The 19,772-nt window shown below is 42.2% G+C and overlaps 1 protein-coding gene across 1 annotated transcript in view; it reads right to left on the bottom strand.

The window, feature by feature from the left end:
- PTK2 (protein tyrosine kinase 2) overlaps positions 1–19,772 on the bottom strand; it is a 145,896-nt gene that overhangs the window by 104,154 nt on the left and 21,970 nt on the right. Inside the window, exons 2-4 of the mRNA XM_072410626.1 lie at positions 17,817–18,049; positions 13,901–14,067; positions 11,408–11,495 (exon numbers count right to left, since the gene is read on the bottom strand). Coding sequence (XP_072266727.1) covers positions 11,408–11,495; positions 13,901–14,067; positions 17,817–18,049 — 488 coding nt within the window. The remainder of the gene's footprint in view (positions 1–11,407; positions 11,496–13,900; positions 14,068–17,816; positions 18,050–19,772) is intronic.

Raw genomic sequence — 19,772 nt, 5'->3', positions numbered from 1 at the left:
GTTACTTTTTACTTTGGCCTCCCCATGATAACATGTTACAATATTAATAAAAATGTAGTGAAAACATGTTCTAAACACAGCTTTCACTCATGATGCCTAGCTGAGGCTGACATGACAATGTTTTTGGTGAGATCCTGCAGAAGGATAAGTAGCCCAAATCCCATGAGAAGACAGGGCTGCATTGTGCCGGACCATCTTGTGAGGTCGGGCTACTCGTCATGCTATAGGATCTTATAGAAGAACAGAGACGTCTCCCTTCTTTAGTAGGGAAGGCGGAGAGAACATAAGCATAGTAACATTTTTCCTATATTTTTTAATTTGTGTTAGTATTTTGGCATGTCAAGTAAAGAAACTTTTTCACCCCCTAGCTTAACAGGTTGCTTTAACCTTCTAAAGATCTACCTACATAGCTAAAGCTGAAAAGTTTGCGGTGCATCAATTGAAAATAAAGTCCCGCAGTTTGTCCCAACAGTATTTCAAAAGCAGCGACAGCCTGAGATGAGTAGAAAAGCCTGTCCCTTGCCAGCAGCTGACCAGAGAAGGAAAGCCTGTCAGCAGCAGCGTAGGACCCTCTGTCTCTATCAGGAAGCAGTGGTTTCTCTGAGTGGTTTCTCGGAGATACAACATGTCCCCTTTTAAGTTGAAGCCAGAGCTCTCCAATCTGCAGGGAGCAAGAGTTTTGCCAATTGCAGATCTACTGGTGTGACTCAACTACTGCTTCTCCACAGAGAACAAGCTAAAGCGGCTTTAGAAGAAAAATAAACGTCAACTTTTTCTTTTGAAAGATCAAGTGGGCTTTAAGCAGGTGGCAAGAGGGTGAACCATGTGGAGTTTGGATATGTATTCTGATGCATGTGGCTTCTAACTGCTGCGATTTAACAACTGCCTGGCCGGAGTTCTGAATTATTTCATAAATTTACAGCCCCAGATGGCTCACTTCCTAAAGATGAAACGCTTGCTAGCTGTCACATTATCAAAAGGGGGCAGCACAGAGCAGACACGGAGATTCAGCAGATACCGATAATTGGAGACCATGATTCTGGCTACACCGCTATCCTCTCGCCCTCTTGGTTCTGTCCTGTTGTCTGTGCAGATCAGCGCTCTGCTAGAGCACAGCCCCAGTCTCCCCTCCCGCCATACAAGCGCTTCTCTTTCTCAATGAATCGTCTTGCCTGGAGCACATCTAGATATTGTTCACAATACTTCGTTGCTTCTATTACCCAAGATTCAATTGCGTGTTTATTTCTATTGAGTTTAGCCTGTTTCTTATTCCGCTGTACAATACACAACCTGAATTTTACCGCTGACCGGCTTCTTATTCGCAGCAAAATGCGAGAATAGATGAATTCTTTTTCCATAACCGTTTCTCCCTTGAAAAAAATGAATAAATAAACTGCCTTGTTAAAAAATTTAAAAAAAAAGAATGTGTTTAATATTTAATAGCTGTTTTTGGATAACAAGTTCGGCACATGTAATTAAATTTTACACACATTCTGTGCCAACGGCTCCTCCATAATACATGAAAAGGACTGCAGAACACCAGGCTTTAAAGGCAATCTATAGTCAGTTTTATTTTCCTTCATTTTTTTACTACAGAAGAACAATAAAGAAAAGGTTTTGTAACAACAAATGTATTTAAAGATAGAGAGATGTTAGAAAACAAACAGTAATTAAAGGATTCTTTACAGATGAAAGCGTAGACTTGTAATTAGACATACAACAGCACAACAATACTTATACTACATACAAAATCACAACTTTGTAATTGTGAAAAATCTATAAAAATGTCTGTGTATGTATCTGAGGATTTTAAAGGAAGGGGTGAGGGGGTTAAATGAAAAAACAGAATGAAAGGCTAAGATCTTTAATCAAGATGACAAGGGTTCTGAACCCCAAATTGTGCTTAGTGCTTAAATTCCACTAACCTGACTCTCTCCTCTACAATGTATTATGAATGCTGCAGCCAGATTTATCCATTCTTCTCACCTACCTACCCCATACACAGCCTTCCCACCTACCTACCCCATACACAGCCATCCCACCTACCTACCCCATACACAGCCTTCCCACCTACCTACNNACAGCCTTCCCACCTACCTACCCCATACACAGCCTTCCCACCTACCTACCCCATACACAGCCTTCCCACCTACCTACCCCATTCACAGCCTTCCCACCACTCCTCTTCTGCTGCCTTGCTTTGTAGTTCTCTTCATTGGCTTCCATTTCACCTTGGAATCACATTCCATCTCCTGTGCTTTGGCTTCAATTCCTCCACAGTTCTTGTCCCACTTACCTTTCTACCCTAAAAGAAATATCCCCCCCCCCAGCAGCTCTCTTCCCTTCTCCAATGTCCTACTAATGACTTCCTCACTCATAACCTTATCACACACATGGATACAAGACTTTTCTAGAGCTGCCTCGACTCTCTGGAATGGTCTTCCCCATCCTATTCGGCTTGCTCCTACTTTCTGCTCATTTAAAAGAGAACTCAAAAACCAACGCTTCAACCTCACCTACTTGTCTTCTAAACCCTCACTACTTCCCACCATTCCATATCCCCCTCCTATTGTGTGATACTTCCCCACCTCCTAGATTGTAAGCTCCTCTGGGCAGGATCCTCTCCTCCTCCTCTGTCACTGTCTATATCTGTCTGTCATTTGCAACCCCTATTTAATGTACAGCACTGCGTAATATGTTGACGCTAGATAAATACTGGTTTTTATTAATATTTATAATAAAAAAGTGAAACTATACTGTAGTTCCACTTTAAAAGTCCATGATCAGGGAGCCTAAACACATAAATAATTAACCATATAATCTCTACTACAAGGACTGTCAGCTTGTGCAGAGTGTATATTGTTCATTCTTTATTTTGTCGTGTTTGGGTTTTTGCCAGGTGATGGGTGATATCTCGCTGTGACATGATGTGATGATTGATAGTCTATGTAATCAGAGTGGCAAGTTCAGAGCTGGCTCCTGGGAGAGAGACCATTATCCAGACTTGAGCTTTGCTTTAAAGCAGACCTTACACTAAAAGTACAATGTCTGCTGAAGAGAAAAGGTAGAAAGATAGCGGCTCTTTATGGCAGAAAATAAATCTAGCATGACATAAAACCTTTTTTTCAGTTACTAAAACATATACTTCTTAGAAATATAATTGGTAAAAGAGGCCATGGCAATGTTTAACCATGACTTTATAAAATACTCTCAATAAAGAGTTCAAGATGTGGGTCAGTACTGTACTTATGGTCTCTCCCAACACGTTTCCCTCTAAACGGGCTTCCTCAGGGAATTGCCGAGACCTTAGTATATTGACCTCACGAGAAGAAGGTGGAAGAGTATTTTCAAGCCAGAAAATGTCACAAAAAGGCGGAAAGTCTGCTTATTTACTTTGGCAATCCTGGCTTCCCTTGCCCGTGTCAGCGATGTATGAACGCAGCAGCCATCTCAATATAGCCAATCAAGATGTTTGAAGATGGTAAAGGGGAGAAAAGAAAAATGATGGCAGCCCCCTGTGATGGAACAGGTAGTGAGTAGCACAGGTTTAATTCTGCTTTAATCATCTCATTGAGGGCACAGCGACAGGTTTTCTTGATATAACACTAACACTACTCCATGATTTTTTTGTCCAAGGACATTGATATGATATATGATATAATGATACTGACACTACAGGGCCCTTCTGTGAACCTGGGAGAATAGATAGCCCGAGTGTAATTTCTTATGGTTTTCTCTTCAGGTGTTTCAGGGCTGGTCCGTGCTGCTTTCCTTTGGAGGGATTGCGGCAATACCAACGCTGAGAACCATTCTTTACTGCCTGTGGTGGTGCAATGCTCAGTGCTGCAGCAGTTTTAAAGCAGGAAAATCAAGTTTGTCACCTTAAAGTGGAACTAAAGTTCGTTCCACTTTGAGAATCCACAATCAGGCAGGAACAGGCGATGTCTCTCATGCAATAAACACTCCTACCCGCCTGATCGCTCCAGGTTTCTGGCTACAAAGCTGAGTTGCGCATGCATAGCGTCAGCTTTGGTTGCCAGAATACCTAAAATTCCAAGCTTTTTCCACTTGTGTCAGGAATTAATGAACTTTCACACGTAATCTGGTCAATCCACATGGCCCAAGATCGCAAAGAAAGAAGTTGGTGGCAACCAGCAAAGGAATGGAGAAAGATGAGTAACACAGGTTTAGGTCCACTTTAAGGAAGTTAACAAGAATAACCCAGATCAGCAATCTGAATCTCTTGCCTTTTTTATCTTTTGCAATTTTTCACAGTGTTCAAACCAGAATTTTTTTTAAGCCAGGTGGCCAAAAATTGTAGGCGGGTGTCAGTCCCTGTATTGTGACCCAACTCTTCATTAACCACCCAAAAACAGCCGGTGGCTACTGAAAAGTGCCAGGTGGTGCACCCAGCTAAAGGGGGCCAGGGAGATTACTGGTTTCATTTTAAATTCATTTGCAAGAAAAAAATCTGTGCCTGGCAATTTGTGGAGCATCGTCACAGCCATAGCGGTCACGGCAGACTCAATATTGTTATTCCCTATGGATGTGACGTCACTGCTATCCATTTCCAAAGTCACATTATTGTTGGAAGTATAAGATGTGTGTGGGACTAACACAATTACTTGCACACATTAATATTAATGCGTTTCATCTCCTTCCAATCAGGGGTCTTAGTGCACTAGAAAACGATGTCTGGGGATTTTTAGGCTAAGGTTTCAGAGGTGGTTGATTGATAATCCATTGGGCTGTAAACTTCCGGCATACACACACCAGTAACACGCCAGGAGCCAGTCTAAGGGTCATAAAATCATACCGGCTAACAATTGACAATAATTAAATCTCCAGTATCTAGTCGTCTGAGGAAGAGGAGGTACCCAAGGACAGCCCTGCAATTTCCATAGAATTGCCAAGTTGAAATCCTAAAGGGAACCCTAAATCTGTTGGAGAAATCCAATAGCTTCAATTGCTAATTTAATTTAAGTTTTGTATGCAATATATTTCCATTATTTTACAGCCCCCATGTTTAGCGGGATCCTTTAAGGTATTTTTTATAATTTAAAAAAAATTTCAAGGGATTCCCATAATACAAATAGTAAACAGTGAGGAGTCTTGCAGACAAGGATACTGCCTCCCAGGTGGTGATCACCAATACCATGACCATTACAATAGAGCAGACGGGTGTGCAGGGGTCAGCGGCAATACAATAACAGCCAGGCATTCTGCATAATAGAAAGACCCTTTTACAGGCAGGTCCAGCAGCTGTAGATCAGCAATGTCTACCATCTGCGACTACTCTGTTGGATTCTGCATCAAACACAAATACAAGGTCACAGGCTGTTGCTCTCTGTCGTTAGTTGGTGCCGTGAACCTTTTTAGTAGCATCCTAAGTAAAAAACCTAATTACAGGGTCTGGACTCCCATCTGGTGCTGAATGCTGACCATGTATTTATGTGCCTGTGCAAAAACAGTATGTGAGCTGGGCTCATTGCCCCAGCAGCTCATACTTCTCTTTCCTTGGCTTCCATTCATTTCCTTCTAGGTAAGGAGGAGCACTTCTCTTATATGTAATGGAGCTTGTATTTGGGGACAGGGCCAGCACTGTCATGTGAAGGTGGGGAAAGAGTATCTGGTTTTCTTTAAACCCCAAATCAAATAAACTGTGACACTTGTTCCTTTTCTCATAAAGCTGCAGCAAGGTGGCAGTGAGCTTATTGCATTTTATTACAAGTGCTGACTTCTATTAAAAGAGGGGTCAGCCACCAACTCTAATCCTTGAGGGCCGGGAGCTGTACACATTTTTAGTATTCCTCCAATAGCAAAAGGTTTATATCAAAATCAAGACTAAATGTTTCCCACAGGGACTAGAGCTGGAGACCCCTGCTTTTTAAATTCCACTGTGATCAGGCAGGGCTTTATTGCAGAAAGGGACAGGCGATGTATCATCCTGCAATTTTCATTCTTACCTACCTGATTACTTCCTGCAACTGTCAAAGTTGCCAAGCTGCATCATCCTGGCATAGCCTATCAAGATTGCATGTAAGAAGATGGCAGCACCCTGGGACGGGTCAAAGGTAGGTGGGCATACACAGGGTTTAGTTCTGCTTTAAATTGTAAGCCATTAAAACAGAAGTGTAATGTACTGCCACCAACTAGTCCATAAATGTGGTGCCTGCATTAGAGATTTTTCCCTGGTGACCCTGCTACTAACACACTTCCTGTCCTAGGGTGACAACATTCACTCCCTGTAATGTACCCATGGAGGAGCAGATTCCATGGAGGTCTTCTGTAGGTCACACCAGGAGGTAAAGCACAAAGAAAGTTAGGAGCTTGCTGGATATTTGCAGCAGCATTTGTAGTTAAAAAATCCACTAAAGTGTTCATTAATGTATTACAGGGCTTTTTTTTCTTTATTTTAAATAATGCTCCAACATACAATTTATTGTAAGACAGAAAAGACTCCAGGCAGCCATACAACTGACTAAGGCATCAAGGACAGGGGTCATGAATCTTGTGTGTGACACGATTAACGAGCTGCCCCTGCAGAGTAATGCAGAACAAGGCTAATACAGCAGATTACCAATTAACAGGAATAAAGAGCTCATTTTTAAAGATTGTGAGTAATAGTGTGAGAACCAAGGACAAGCTGATAGCAAAAGCATGTCAGACGGGATCACTACAAGCCACCAAGGCTGAGAGGGAAACATGGAAAAGATCATAAACCTAATGCAACATGTCACATGCAAAGCAGCACCCACAGTGCCAAATCAGAGCCACCATGCAATGGAACTGTCTGATTCTGCTATTTATATCAGGAAAATATGAGGAAGCCAATGGCAGCAGTACTGTGGTCAACAGTCATTGTAGCTTGGTGATTACAGTGGTTCAGGCATGTCCGAAGTCCTGCCTGGTGGCCAATTGTGGCCTTTGTTCAAATTTCCACCACCCCGCAGCTTCTGTCATCACAGGGAATCCCCACGTCATTATAGGTCCACTCTGATTCCAAGAACTTGCTCTTTATGGAGCCAGCACCCACACCGGACTTCGTGCACAGGGAATCCCTCATGTCAACCTGGTGGGCGTGTGCTGTGCAGCACCCGCAAGACCACGCCCACACTAACCCTGGTCCCCACACTTTTTCACCTCACCAAATCTGGCCCTCTTTTCAAAAAGTTTTGACACCCCTGCAGTAATACTCATTTTTTGCTAGTTTGCTGGCCAGAAGGAATAATTTCACCCTTACAGATAGGCAAAAAGAATATTGGTGCCACTTAGTCTGACCTGAGAGGCACAGATTGCTCAGGGAACCCCCAGCAACCTCTGGAGAGAACCCTGGGTGAGAATCACTTACACAAATGCATCCAAAAAACAGGATGTGCTGCATTTAGGGTTTTGCCTCGTTACACATAATACATGAAAAACAAGGAGCGATTTTTGGATATTGTACATGATTTGGTATTTTATGCAAAGCAAATTTTTTATTTCACCTACTATTTAAGAAAAATCAATCCTGGTGGCTTAAATCACCCATTATGACACATATACAGTTATCCCTTAAGGGATTAGGCATTGATCCCTTTGGCTATACATGGAGCTCGGTTCCGAGTACCGATAGCGTGCATTGGGTGCACAAGGATTAAGGCAAAGCTTTTTACAATTTAGCGTTCCTCGTCCTTCAGCAGTCAGAGTCTTTCCTAACAAACATCCGGCTCTTTCTTAAGAAGGGAGCTTGTTATCCGCAGACTCCAGAAGGATCCGCGGATCTTGCACATCCACGTCAGCTCAGGGACTCGTAATATGACCTTGAACAAATCCCCCAAAACATCATTCCGCACGAAAACTCTGCGGCCCCTTGCTGCCGACACAGGCAGGCTTTGTTCTGAGCAAATGGGGCTATTAATATCCTTGAAAAGCAGGTTACACAGAATAGATTGTGTTCCGGATAATGAAAAGCAAAGGCTGTATTCCAACAGCAAGACGAGAAAATCCAGGAATGATAAGTCACTGGGAAAATATCTTTTATACCCAAAATAAGATTGTGATACATGTGGAGTGTGCTTTCAGCTAGCTTCGGGTAAACATGGTAAAGCACTGATATCTGGTAAAAGACTTGTATTTCTGTTCAGACAGTTTTGTAATTTACACACTTCATCATCATGGTGACATCAATGTTCACTACTGCAGCATCTTGAGTACAGAACCTTTATGGCTGTGCTATGAATTCTGATCTGCTCTCGGCCTTAGACTGCGTACACATGTGCAACGGTCGTTGGAAAGGATCTTTCACAATCATTTCCAACAACAAAAAACTGAACGATGCACGATACATAAAGCACTATTCTCGCTCTATGGAGAGGGGAGGCTTCCCCCCAAAACTGACCTTAGACCGTGTTAATGACATATCACTATGGTAGGGACTTGTGAGCCCCTTTCAGGGACAGCTAGTGACATGACTATGGACTTTGTACAGTGTATGTGATATATAAAAGTTATGTTTAAAGAAAAGTAATCAGGAAGGAACATTTGTAAGAATCCTAGACATCACAATCTTATCTGAAAGGGTCAGCAGACACTTCTATTCTGTCAAGGAAGGAATCCAAGTAAATAATAAAAAGCCAGCATTCTTGCAAGCTAAGACAGAACCAATACAGTAATTCAAGACTGACATTTCAGATTCTAAATAGAAGTTTCAGGATTTCTAGATCTTTAGTATTCTGTGAGTTGCTTGGTGCCCTAGGTGGCTGCAAACTCAATTCTACCATAAAGAAATTGCAATCGTGTTCCTCTTTTCTTTTGGACAAACGGGGCCTTTTTCTCAAGTGCTAAATCAGAAACTATTCATGGATAGAGCAACACACACAACACGATACTCAATGACATCTAATTAATGATCATATTTTTAAATCACATGGGGAGTCCCTGAAATATAATCCCTTTATAATGACTGTGGCGCTAGCACAGATGATCACATTAACCCTGAGATGAGGTCACGGCCAGTTGGAGCAAAATTTCCAGCATGGCCCTAGAATGATTCATTTAAAGTGAACAGTATCCAAAAGGTCACGTGGACAATCAGAATGTGTTCCTCTTCATGCAAAGACAAAAGAACAACAAACTATGCAAACAGGCAAAAAAACAGAAACATAGCCACTAGGGTGAGGGTCCAGGGTGCACGCCTAGGGTGAGGGTGGTCCGGGGGTGCACGCCTAGGGTGAGGGTCCGGGGTGCACGCCTAGGGCAGGTGTCCTGACCAGGTTGCTCTTTGCCTCTTGACATGGACATATACCCGTGAGTAATGCCAAGCAAGGCTGATAAACACTACTCTGGATTTCAATATAACAAACACTAAAATATTTGGTTTCCTGCATTTGTTTGGCCTGGCTGGTTTTCTTTAGGCCTCTGTGCATGTCATTGAAAATGCCAATAGAAAAAAACTGAAAATGCCAATGAAAGAATTTAGTAAAGTGACACTAACTCTGCATCACCGTATATATAAGTTCAGCCCTGCAGCAAGGCCTTTGCACTGTATACCGTATGCAATATCTGTCAGGTCTCATTCAGATGATGAGCACCCAGCCACTGTCACACAGACTGAGCAGACGAGCCTGGAAGATTTGTCCAGCAAAAATAATCAACACAGACATGGGAAGATGTAGAAATGAAATACAGGAACGTCCCAGGGAGACCAACAGAGACAGCACGTACTACAGATAATAGGTTTAAAATTCTGGACAAAGCCACTGATACATTTAGCAGAAGGAACAATCACATTTCCAATGAACTGATCTTTAATGAAGAGTTCCAGTCTAGAATAAAAACTTTCTGGTAATGTTTATAAATAAGGCCAATGCTGGTTCTGTGCTTGTGGTCATATCAGACAACGTGTGCCTAAAGAGCAGAAAGCAACAAACGGCACCTTATGTGTAAAACAGAATTCTTACGTACATCAGATTCTGCAAAATCATCAGTGATATACCCTGGGGGTGCTAGGACTAAAAGAACTTCCACAGTTATATGCAGGAAGCTAGGCTACGTACACACGTCAGATGTTTTTCGTCCGATTCTTGCTTCAGGGTGAATATCAGATGAGAATCTGACGTGTACAGAGGCCGTCCGATGTTTTTCATGGATCCATCCTGGCAGATCCACAAAAGACTGCAATGCAAGTGAAGGGGAGAGATAACAGCGGGGTGCCTCTCACTCATTCTTTCCCCTTCCCTTTACATAGAGAAGAATGGCGCTGAATGTGCAGCACTCGTTCATGCATCTTTCAGTCTTTTGTCGTCGGAAAGGATTATGAAAAAGCCTTTCCAACATCAAAAATCTAACATGGGTACTCAGCCTTACATCATCCAAGCCTGGCCAGCCAAGATAGCCAAAGATCAGAATGAAGAAGAGAAGATGGGTTGCCTGCAACTGAACAGGGACATGCAAGGATCTTCTGGCAGTGTTCTTCCCCGGACCCTTTAAACCGGGCCCACCACCGAGCACATTTCAGTAACCACCCAGCATTTTTTGGTTGGGTACTGAAAAGTTGGGTCACAATACAGGAGCCACCTCCCTCCTACAGCTTTTTCCTATTCATCCTAAAAAAATTTGGGGAAGAATACGGTCTGGGTTTAGTTTTAATACAAGAGCAAAGACTAGTCCCTCGTTGGCTCTGACTAATTAAAGCTCTCCAAGGCTATTAGAGAATATACTTTCATTAGTGAAGCTGGGTGATCCAGCACACCTGGAATGGATTTCCTAAAAGTCATTAGCTATTTGTTAGCAAGTGTTTTCAATTCTGGACCAGATCCAGTCCAGGTGTGTGGATCACCCAGCTTCACTGATGAAAGTGTATCCTCCCCAGCCTTGAGGAGCTTTCATAAATCAGGGCCATTGAGTAAGCATTGCAAGGTGGGTTCAGTGTGTCTCAGAGCAAACTTGGAAAGAAAGTTGTACATTCAAGGAAAATGCTTACTTTTTTTTTCTTTGCAAAACCTGCAGCAATAAAATCAGAGAAATGCATACATAAAATGTTGAAGTATATGGATGCTGAATACAATAATTGGCTACATGGGGATCATCAATGATTTTTCTGTAATCTCTGGTAGAAAGAATATTCCACAACAACAAAATGTGCCTAGCAGCTTTCTGCCAGCTACAAAGTAAATTCACCTTTCTCTCTCCCATCCCTTCAGAATGGAAATGGTGAAGTGTCTGCAGCACAGGAAAACAGATGAGGTGTGGAAAGCGAGCACAGATACCTCACAGAAAAAAGCTGGCTTTCTATTAACTGAAAGGTCGCGCTGAATACACAAGTCTTCTTCCCTCCAGGCAATGGCACCCGACTAAACCCACTGCAGAGCAGCGATCTGCGGAGTTTACCATTCCATACATAATTTATCCCGTAGAGGTCACCTACCTGCTTATAGAAGAAATTTAAGGTCGGCTTATCCTCTGCGAATTGGTTGAGAAATCCTTTGGGCAAATATCGGATCCTTAGCTCATACCTACAAAGTAGAAATGAAAAGATATAAACAATACGGCATGATATGTTTCACTGATCACAGAGTTACCAGATAAAATATATATACAACGCCAAAAATCACTGATTAGTGTGCAGGTTGACGTCTACCAAAGCCGGTGTTTTTAGAGATCTGGTGGTCATGGTAAAAGGAAAAACACTGCTGCAAGTATAAAGCAAAAGCACCCATATATTTGCAGAGGAATCCAGCATCCCAACTCTTAGGCTTGGTTCAGAAAGGCAGTGGGATTCCGGAAAGGTTGCTATTGGGGGAGATGCTACGATTCACTTCTACCAGCAACAACCCCATAGAAAATGAATAGGTGTAGCAATGTACAGTGCTATAAGATTCATCACTGCAATGTGAGTGACCGAGCAGCTTGCACGGTGCCAGCCACCAGGACTTGTGCAGGATCGCTCAATCCCGAGGCATACACGTTGGCTCAGTGGTTAGCACCATGGCCTTTGCATGGCTGGATCCCAGGTTCAAATCTTGGCCAGGACTGCATTATCTGCATGGAGTTTGTATGTTCTCCCTGTGTTTGTGTGGGTTTCCTACAGGTACGCCAGTTTCCTCCCTCATTTCAAAACTATGAGGTTGGTTGCATTGGCTTCCATCCAAATTGACCTTAGACTGTGGTAATGACATTTGACTATGGTAGGGACATAAGATTGTGAGCTCCTTTAAGGGACCGCTAGTGATATGACTATGGACTTTGTAAAGTGCCGAGTAATATATTGGCGGTATATAAATAATAATATTTTAACCTAGCCTTAGGACTGACTACTGGGTCTGTAACAAGCAGGTTTGACTTGCTCAGGTAGTGTAGGAGCTTGCTGCAAACGTCTTATTACGACCACCAAACAACCCCCCCCCCCCCCCCTGACCCATATTTAATACAGCTCTGCAATACACATACATTTACCTATGCTTTAGATAAAATGCACATACAATGCCAGAAATATAGTGACCATAGTGAGTCATAGTGACATAGTGAGACCATAGTGAGTCACATTTTTGACTCTGCAATTTAATCTCATTTTTAGCCAGTTCTTTTTTCCATTGACTACACAACAGTAGCTAGTATATAATATAGTATAAAATATGCTTACCCTATGGAATTGACAATGCTTCTGGCACCCCTCCTATTGTGTGTTAATTCCCCCACCTCCTAGATTGTAAGCTTTTCTGGGCAGGGTCCTCTCCTCCTCCTGTGTCACTGTCTGTATTAGTCTGTCATTTGCAACCCCTTTTTTATTTAATGCACAGTGCTGTGTAAGATGTTGGCGCTATATAAATCCTGTTTAATATTAAATAACTCTGGGAATGTTAAAGATGGCAAATCTTACAAGAGGATGCTCCTGTGCAGTGCAGAAGGATCTTTTTTCAAGATTTGGGAAATTCTGCAACATATTTCATCCACCAGAAGCATTGAGCTGCCAATATATCCAGTGCAGAATCTGGGAACAATTTGGAAAGAGAAGGGTGGGGGTCTAATCTATTATTCAGACCTTTCGGTAGAAGGTCATCTTTAAGTGTCTCCTTACCATTTTTACATTTTAGCCAGAATTTACAACCTTGTATTCCCCATCTGCTTCCAGCAGGAATAATATTAATACCGCCTGCCCCCATCCTATCGGGGTGCCTCTTGCCAAGAAAGAGTCAGACATTCATTAATATGAAACATTACAGTTCCAGATCAATTTAATTACAGCGAACACAGAATCGTCTACCACTATCTGCTGTGCATTTCATTTCCTCACTTTGCGCGAAGGCTCAGCGAATGCAGATAAGCAGGTGTTTGTTGGGGAATTTTGCAACTGAAAATACAGATTTACATAAAGCAGACTAGGGAATCAAAATGTATTTCGGATTAAATCTCTATCGCATGGGAAGGATCGAGGGAGAATTAATTTTGCTGTAGAGAAGGCTGAGGCGTCGTTGGGTGGAAAGAATTATTCACAGATCAGCTGTGTTTTAATAAAAGATGAACCCTAAATGAAAGCTGTATTTTAAGCGAGATCACTCCTGTGCTTTCAAACAATTAGGAATGCCATGCAAAAATAAAATACCCCAAAAGGTCCTTGTTGCTCATCTCATAGGACACTCAAAGGATGGTTTTGGGTGCACTGTATGACTGTTTAGATTTACCTGCTGCAAGTCTTTCTCTACTGCCTACACAGTACGGCCCATTGTTTTTTATGGGCTGTTTGCAAGGAGAGCAGTGCTGGGTAGTCAATGGTGTTGTTCTGCACAGGAAATGGTAGCAGGGGCATGTAAATACCAGTTTTTAGGACAAGTACAGAAGATTTGGGGGGGAGGGGAGGGTTTTTTGTAATGTTGGTGTATCTAATACAAGTACACATTATCCGAGTGCCACTTAAACTTACTTCCACTCATCAGGCGGATGAGACTGTTCATATTTCTCTCTCACATGAGATACTCCCATATCCGGGTGCAGCCAATGAACCTCCTCGGAACGCAGGTGACTCAATCGCAATCCATATGAGGTCACGCATTTAACTTTGTGACTGTCCACGATTTTCTGGATTATACCCTGGACGGAAAAATTAAAGTTTATAGTAATGCAGATGTAAGATACCAGACAGAAGTTCAAATACCTAAAACAATAACAGGTAGGCCCGCTATCTTCATGAGGATTTATTCCCCCCGGTATTGTGGCAGATCAGTTGCAAAATTGTCTCCCAGTAACACAGTTGTCACACACACCTATCCAAATGTGACACAAATAATTCTGGGAATTATAGTAGCGGCATCACTCGTGTCTATAGACCAGCAGCCACTCTGCCTATGCGTCGTCCTGCATTGGACTGTTTTATAGACGCAGGGAATTGTAGTAGCAGTGCTATTTCAGTAAAGAGGGAGTTCCAGACACTCATTAAGCCCTGCATTGAACTGTTTTCTTGATGCAGGGAATTGTAGTAGTGGTGCTATTTAGGTCTCAAGTTTCCACGACTTTGTCTAGGTTTTCAATTTTTATTTGAGTTTGACACCCCTTGATTTACTGTATCTATGGAGGAGCAGCACTGTCATCCCAGGATAGGAAGTGTGTTAAGATTACAGAGTACATTCATCTACATAGAACAAGGTGGGACTGTTCTTTGGTCCCAATACCCCCCATTTATTAAATTATTACATTTATTATAATTTACATTATTACAATTATTACATTTATTAAAACAGAACTGGAAAGTACACAAAGTGCAAGAACAAAAAGGTATTTTATGGAAGATAACGACAAAGGCTACCATCATTCAAGTAGGAATGCACATGGCATGTGCATATGCCTGTATGGCAAAATTTGCTAAACCCAGAGTCCAGCTTTAAAAGAATCAAATGTTTCAAAAAAGATCTTCATTGTCAGGATTTACGAACACCTCAACATGCAAAGCCTGAAAATGTTTTTTTAAATTTTTTTTTAAGCTTTGATGAGTGAGCCCCAGAGTCTTCCTGTTCTGAAAACAACACTCCTGTGAACAGGAGAGAAAGTAAGAGAATCGCCAATGAGAACACATGGAGCAATGTACAAGGTACAAACCCTCCCCTGCTCCACATACAAAGCATTTCATTGCTAAGCCTTTGTTGCAGATTTCCGTTTTCTTTCTTCTAGCGAACAAAAAGTTAAAAATAATTCCTCATACAGCCGAATGACCAAGGGCCTTACAACTGAAAGAAGAACTGCAACAACCGTCACTCACCTTTCACTTCCCAATCCGCAAGGTTGATTTTTATTCCGACCTAATTATGATTTTTGGGCTTTTCCTCTGTGACAGAACTGATTTGCTGAATTTTTTTAATTAATGGGGTCATCTAACATATTGGTACCTCAGATGTGAAAAGCTTTGCTTTTATATCTACTCCAGGTAGACAGAAAAACCCAGTTTTGTATAAATTAAACCTTTTACATGTACTCTGCATACAAATAAAAATGTACCTAACATATAAACATTATATTTATGTTTTATTGGTGCAGATTTTCCATTACTTGTGTGATAAAAGGTTGTTTCTTGAACCGGAAGGAGTTCTGGATAGCAGTAAAAACTGAGAGTTTAGCATATTACGGAGAGCTGTACATGATATAGGGGTTGTAAATGAGAGATACAGACAGTCACACAGGAGGAAAAGGGAGCCCTGCTCTGAAGAGCTTACAATTCATGGGTCTCCCATATATCGCACTGGCCCTGCGTGCCAGCCCACCGGGCCATTGTCTCGTCTTACTAACAAAGTGGCATCAAAATGGGGTCATAATACCAAACGCACAGCTGACTGTAGGGTTTTCATTGCTGAATTCCATCTCTTAGCTGTCCGCATTGGGCACACAGGGCCTTCCGAGACCCCAAGCTGGAGCTTGTTTTGCATTCCTTTAAAACATTCAGGCTCCGTTTTCACCGGCACCTAGGTTGCAGTGCATTTACTGCTTTCTCATGCCAAGGAATCGCTGCCTCTGGGGAAACGGCACAAGTAGCTTCTCCCAGCAGCAGCTTCACAGAGAATGAATAGGGTGGCAGTGAGCAGTACCCGAACCACTCACTGCCACTCTCTGTCAAATCTGAAGACACTGGTCCTTTAAGAACCGGCACTGCGGTGCAAATGACTGAGAAAGGTGCTAACCATGTAAAGCCGTGTGGAATCACTGGATTCCAAAGTAGGTCAGAACCTGTTCTAAAATTGATGAGGGTTTAGATTCGCTTTAACTACCTGTAAAGCAGGTACAGACTTCCGTCAGAAATCGGATCACCATCACTGGTAAACTTTTGTGATCATGTGCAGTGACGAGCACTGTACACCCGTCACCGTTCTATTCAAAGGAGAGTGGAGGAAGTATAATTTGGCAGCACTGCATAGGAAAGTGCGGTGGCCATTCCCAGACTTAAAAAACAATCCGTCAGGGCATACAGATGAACAACTAGGGGAGAGGATGCAGCAGAACAAAGCTGCATATTGCTGTCAGTCTACATGCTTAAATGGAGAGGTTTAGTATTACCAACCTGCTTCACCTTTACTCTCAAGTGACTGTGATGGAGGCAGGACCGATCTGCCTAAGTGCTGTCTAATCTGTAGATAAGTCCAGGACCTCTCAATGCTGTCTGGAAGATGCCACAACCACAAGAGTGGTTCAATAGTTCCTTAAACAAGCCATTTCACCAACACCAATTATTAATCTGTAAGGGTGACATTCTTCCTAATGGCCAGCAATGCAAGAGGAATTCTTCCCACTGACTGCCATGCTAATGTACTGTAAGCTGTGGAGATTTTTAGCAGGGGGTCCTCCAAGTCCACAATGTTACTTTAGGGGTTCCACCATATTAAAAATAGAAAAGCTGAGCTATAATTAAAACATTTTGGCAAAGTCTAAAACTCATGTGATTATATTTCTAATGTTTCTTTAGCAGTTTTCATGGGCTGGAGCTTTTACAGTTCATCTACTTGGTAAGCTGACCCAAAGGCAGTAAAAGGGTATGGACACCTCTAACCTGTGCATTACAAAACATATTGGGGTGCATGGGACCCCAGAGGGAGCACAGTACAGAGCCGATTGATATCACAGCCTGGGGATCAGAGAGACTGCGGTAAAATCGAGCAGGAATCCAGCATAACAAGTAGACAGGGCAGACATCCAGCACATCATATTAATTGTATCAAACTTCAAGGACACAACTCCTGCTTGGATCTAAAATAAACTGAGACAACCCAGTGGCAAATTTCATTTTATCAGCTATAAAGTAAAGTAACACAGAGAAGGGTTGGAGCATCTTTTAGGTAACCATTGTCTGTGACTTCCTGTCCTTGTGACAACTGCTCTCCCATCCAACCTCTAAGCATTTTTTTAAATAAACATTAATCTTGATGAATTTGTGGGAACATGACCTTTGACAGTGTAATGGGCCACCTTTGCTTTAACATGCATATGAATGCAGAAGAATTTAAGAAGAAGGGCCTGACTGATTAAGGTTCCCCAAGACTGGAGAGGATAAACTATCATGGGAGAACCTGGAATGGATCTGGTCCGGCACTGAAATTATTTGCCAACTAATAGCAATTTATTTTTAAGACATCCATTCCATGTTCTCTCAATCACCCAGGTTCTCCCATGATAGTTTATCTTTTCCAAACTTGGAGAGTTATAATAAATCAGTCCCATTGTGTACTTGTGGGGGCAGGAACGGACACAGAATGTCTTCCACCCAGGTCTTACAAGGATTTTAATGTGCAGCAAAGCCATAATTCAAGGTGTTTGCTAGCTAAGTATTTGCCAATTTGTCATCTAAATGAAGCAACACTCACCCTGACATCTGTGGCATCCCCGTGCCGGATATTGCTGGCCCATATCGCTGGCTCCTGCTCGCTGTTGGTTTCAAAGTAATGGAAGACTTTCAGCACTCGCTCGATGGCACCCGGTGAGCGCTCCATGCCGGTGCTCAGACGGGATTTGGCGTTTGAGCTGGGTGCATGATTCAGGTTGGGATCCAAGTAAGCCGCAGCCATAGTCTTGTTAGATGCTAGGTGTCTGTCATATTCTGCAAAAGATGACACAAAGGTCATTAGGGAAGGCCATGAATATTTTGTATTGTATAACAAATGTATTCATCCAATACCAAAGCAGAAAAGTTTGTTAGAAAATCACATTACATTGACTTGACATATCTTATATCTGAAAGGACAATATAGTTTGGTATTGGTGACTTATTGTAATGTGCTACTTACTGTTCCTTCCTTTGGGTATCACTATTTTCCATTACTTACTTCTACTACCCTCCTCACCTCATAACCCCGGTTTGATCACATGAAGCCTGGTCCTCACATTACAGCCCCTGCGTCCTTTTCAGACGGATATCACCACTCACCTTGATTTCTCCCCCTTTTAACCCCATATAGTACAAATAAAAAAGCAAACTTAATGGTGTTGGTTATATACTTTCAGAGTTGTACTTGGAACAGAAAAGTCAGTGCTGAACAGAAGAATCAGGGTCATGATTTTCAGAATTTACCATTCTGACCTCCAACTAAGAACTGAACAACGTTAAGCTGGAGACACATCCTTCTGTAAGTGTTCCAAAATGATTCCATTATGATAAGCACGCTACATGGTACTCAGGCTCACAAGTTATTCAATGTTCCCCAATGAATACCATTTCATTTTATGATTTTGCTGAGGCTCCACTGAATTTGTCATTGGTATTAAATAACAAAGTTCACAGCAGTATTTCTCATCCTGGGTTCCCCAAGTGCACTTTGTACCTCTCAGGTCAGTTTAAGTGACACCAATCATTTTTTTTGGCTATTTGTAAGGGTGACATTCGTCCCAATGTCCAGCAATGCAAGAGGAATTCTTCCCACTGATCACCACATTAATGTACTGTGAGCTGTGGATATAGTCATTATAGAAGGGGTTTCCTGAAGACATGAAAGCTCAAAGGTTCCCACATGAACAAAAGGTCCACAAGGTGCACACATGTATCCTCCTGGCTGGATAGTTATAGCTATCATTGCACCCAGAAAATTGGGGTTAATTTGTGTAAAGCTCAATAGGTCAGGCCTAAATATGCAAGATTCACACTTGCTCCCATACAGGTTTGTTTTGTTATATTATTTATGTGAAGGGCACACTTTATTAAAATAAAAATAACAACCAGTGGTCATGACAGCTCATTGGAGGAGTGGAGAGAGCGGCTAGGGGGGTATTTTTCTATCAGGTCAGAAGGGTAAGTGGGGCAAGAACTTTGGAGGGATTTGAAGGCAAAGCACAGGAGCTTGAGTTTAGTTCTAAGGTGAAATGGAAGACAATGGAGAGAACTACAAAGAGAAGCAGCAGAAGAGGAGCGAGAAGGTGGCCACTGATGTAAGCAAGGCCATTTCTGCCTACCAGTAAATTAAAGTTATTGTAAAACTATGGGGGGGGGGGGTTACTAACTATTATATACATGTATGGAAGGACTGAGGTTGGGAATCTCTGAACTGAAAATTGCTGCTTTTGTTATTATCATTGAATTTGTTTTTGGCTTAAGTTCTATTGTAATCTATTATTTTTATAGCAATTTAACAAGGATTCAGAATAGTTCTTGTTTAGACAGCGACCAGTCGCCTGCCATTTTTAGCCTTGGTGGGACATTGAAAAAGCCACCAGAAGCAACTTTCATCCATTTGCACCCCCCCAAGCCTTCAGCAGAGTAGTTTACTTGACCGGGGACCACCCAGGACCCGCTAGCACACACACTTGCAGACTAGGACCATCAATGCTCT

The sequence above is a fragment of the Pyxicephalus adspersus genome, chromosome 5 (genome assembly GCF_032062135.1).
Source record: "Pyxicephalus adspersus chromosome 5, UCB_Pads_2.0, whole genome shotgun sequence".
In the NCBI taxonomy this organism is placed as follows: Eukaryota; Metazoa; Chordata; class Amphibia; order Anura; family Pyxicephalidae; genus Pyxicephalus; species Pyxicephalus adspersus.
The sequence above is the reverse complement of the archived record's forward strand: the minus strand, read 5'-3'. Positions and strand labels throughout refer to the sequence as shown.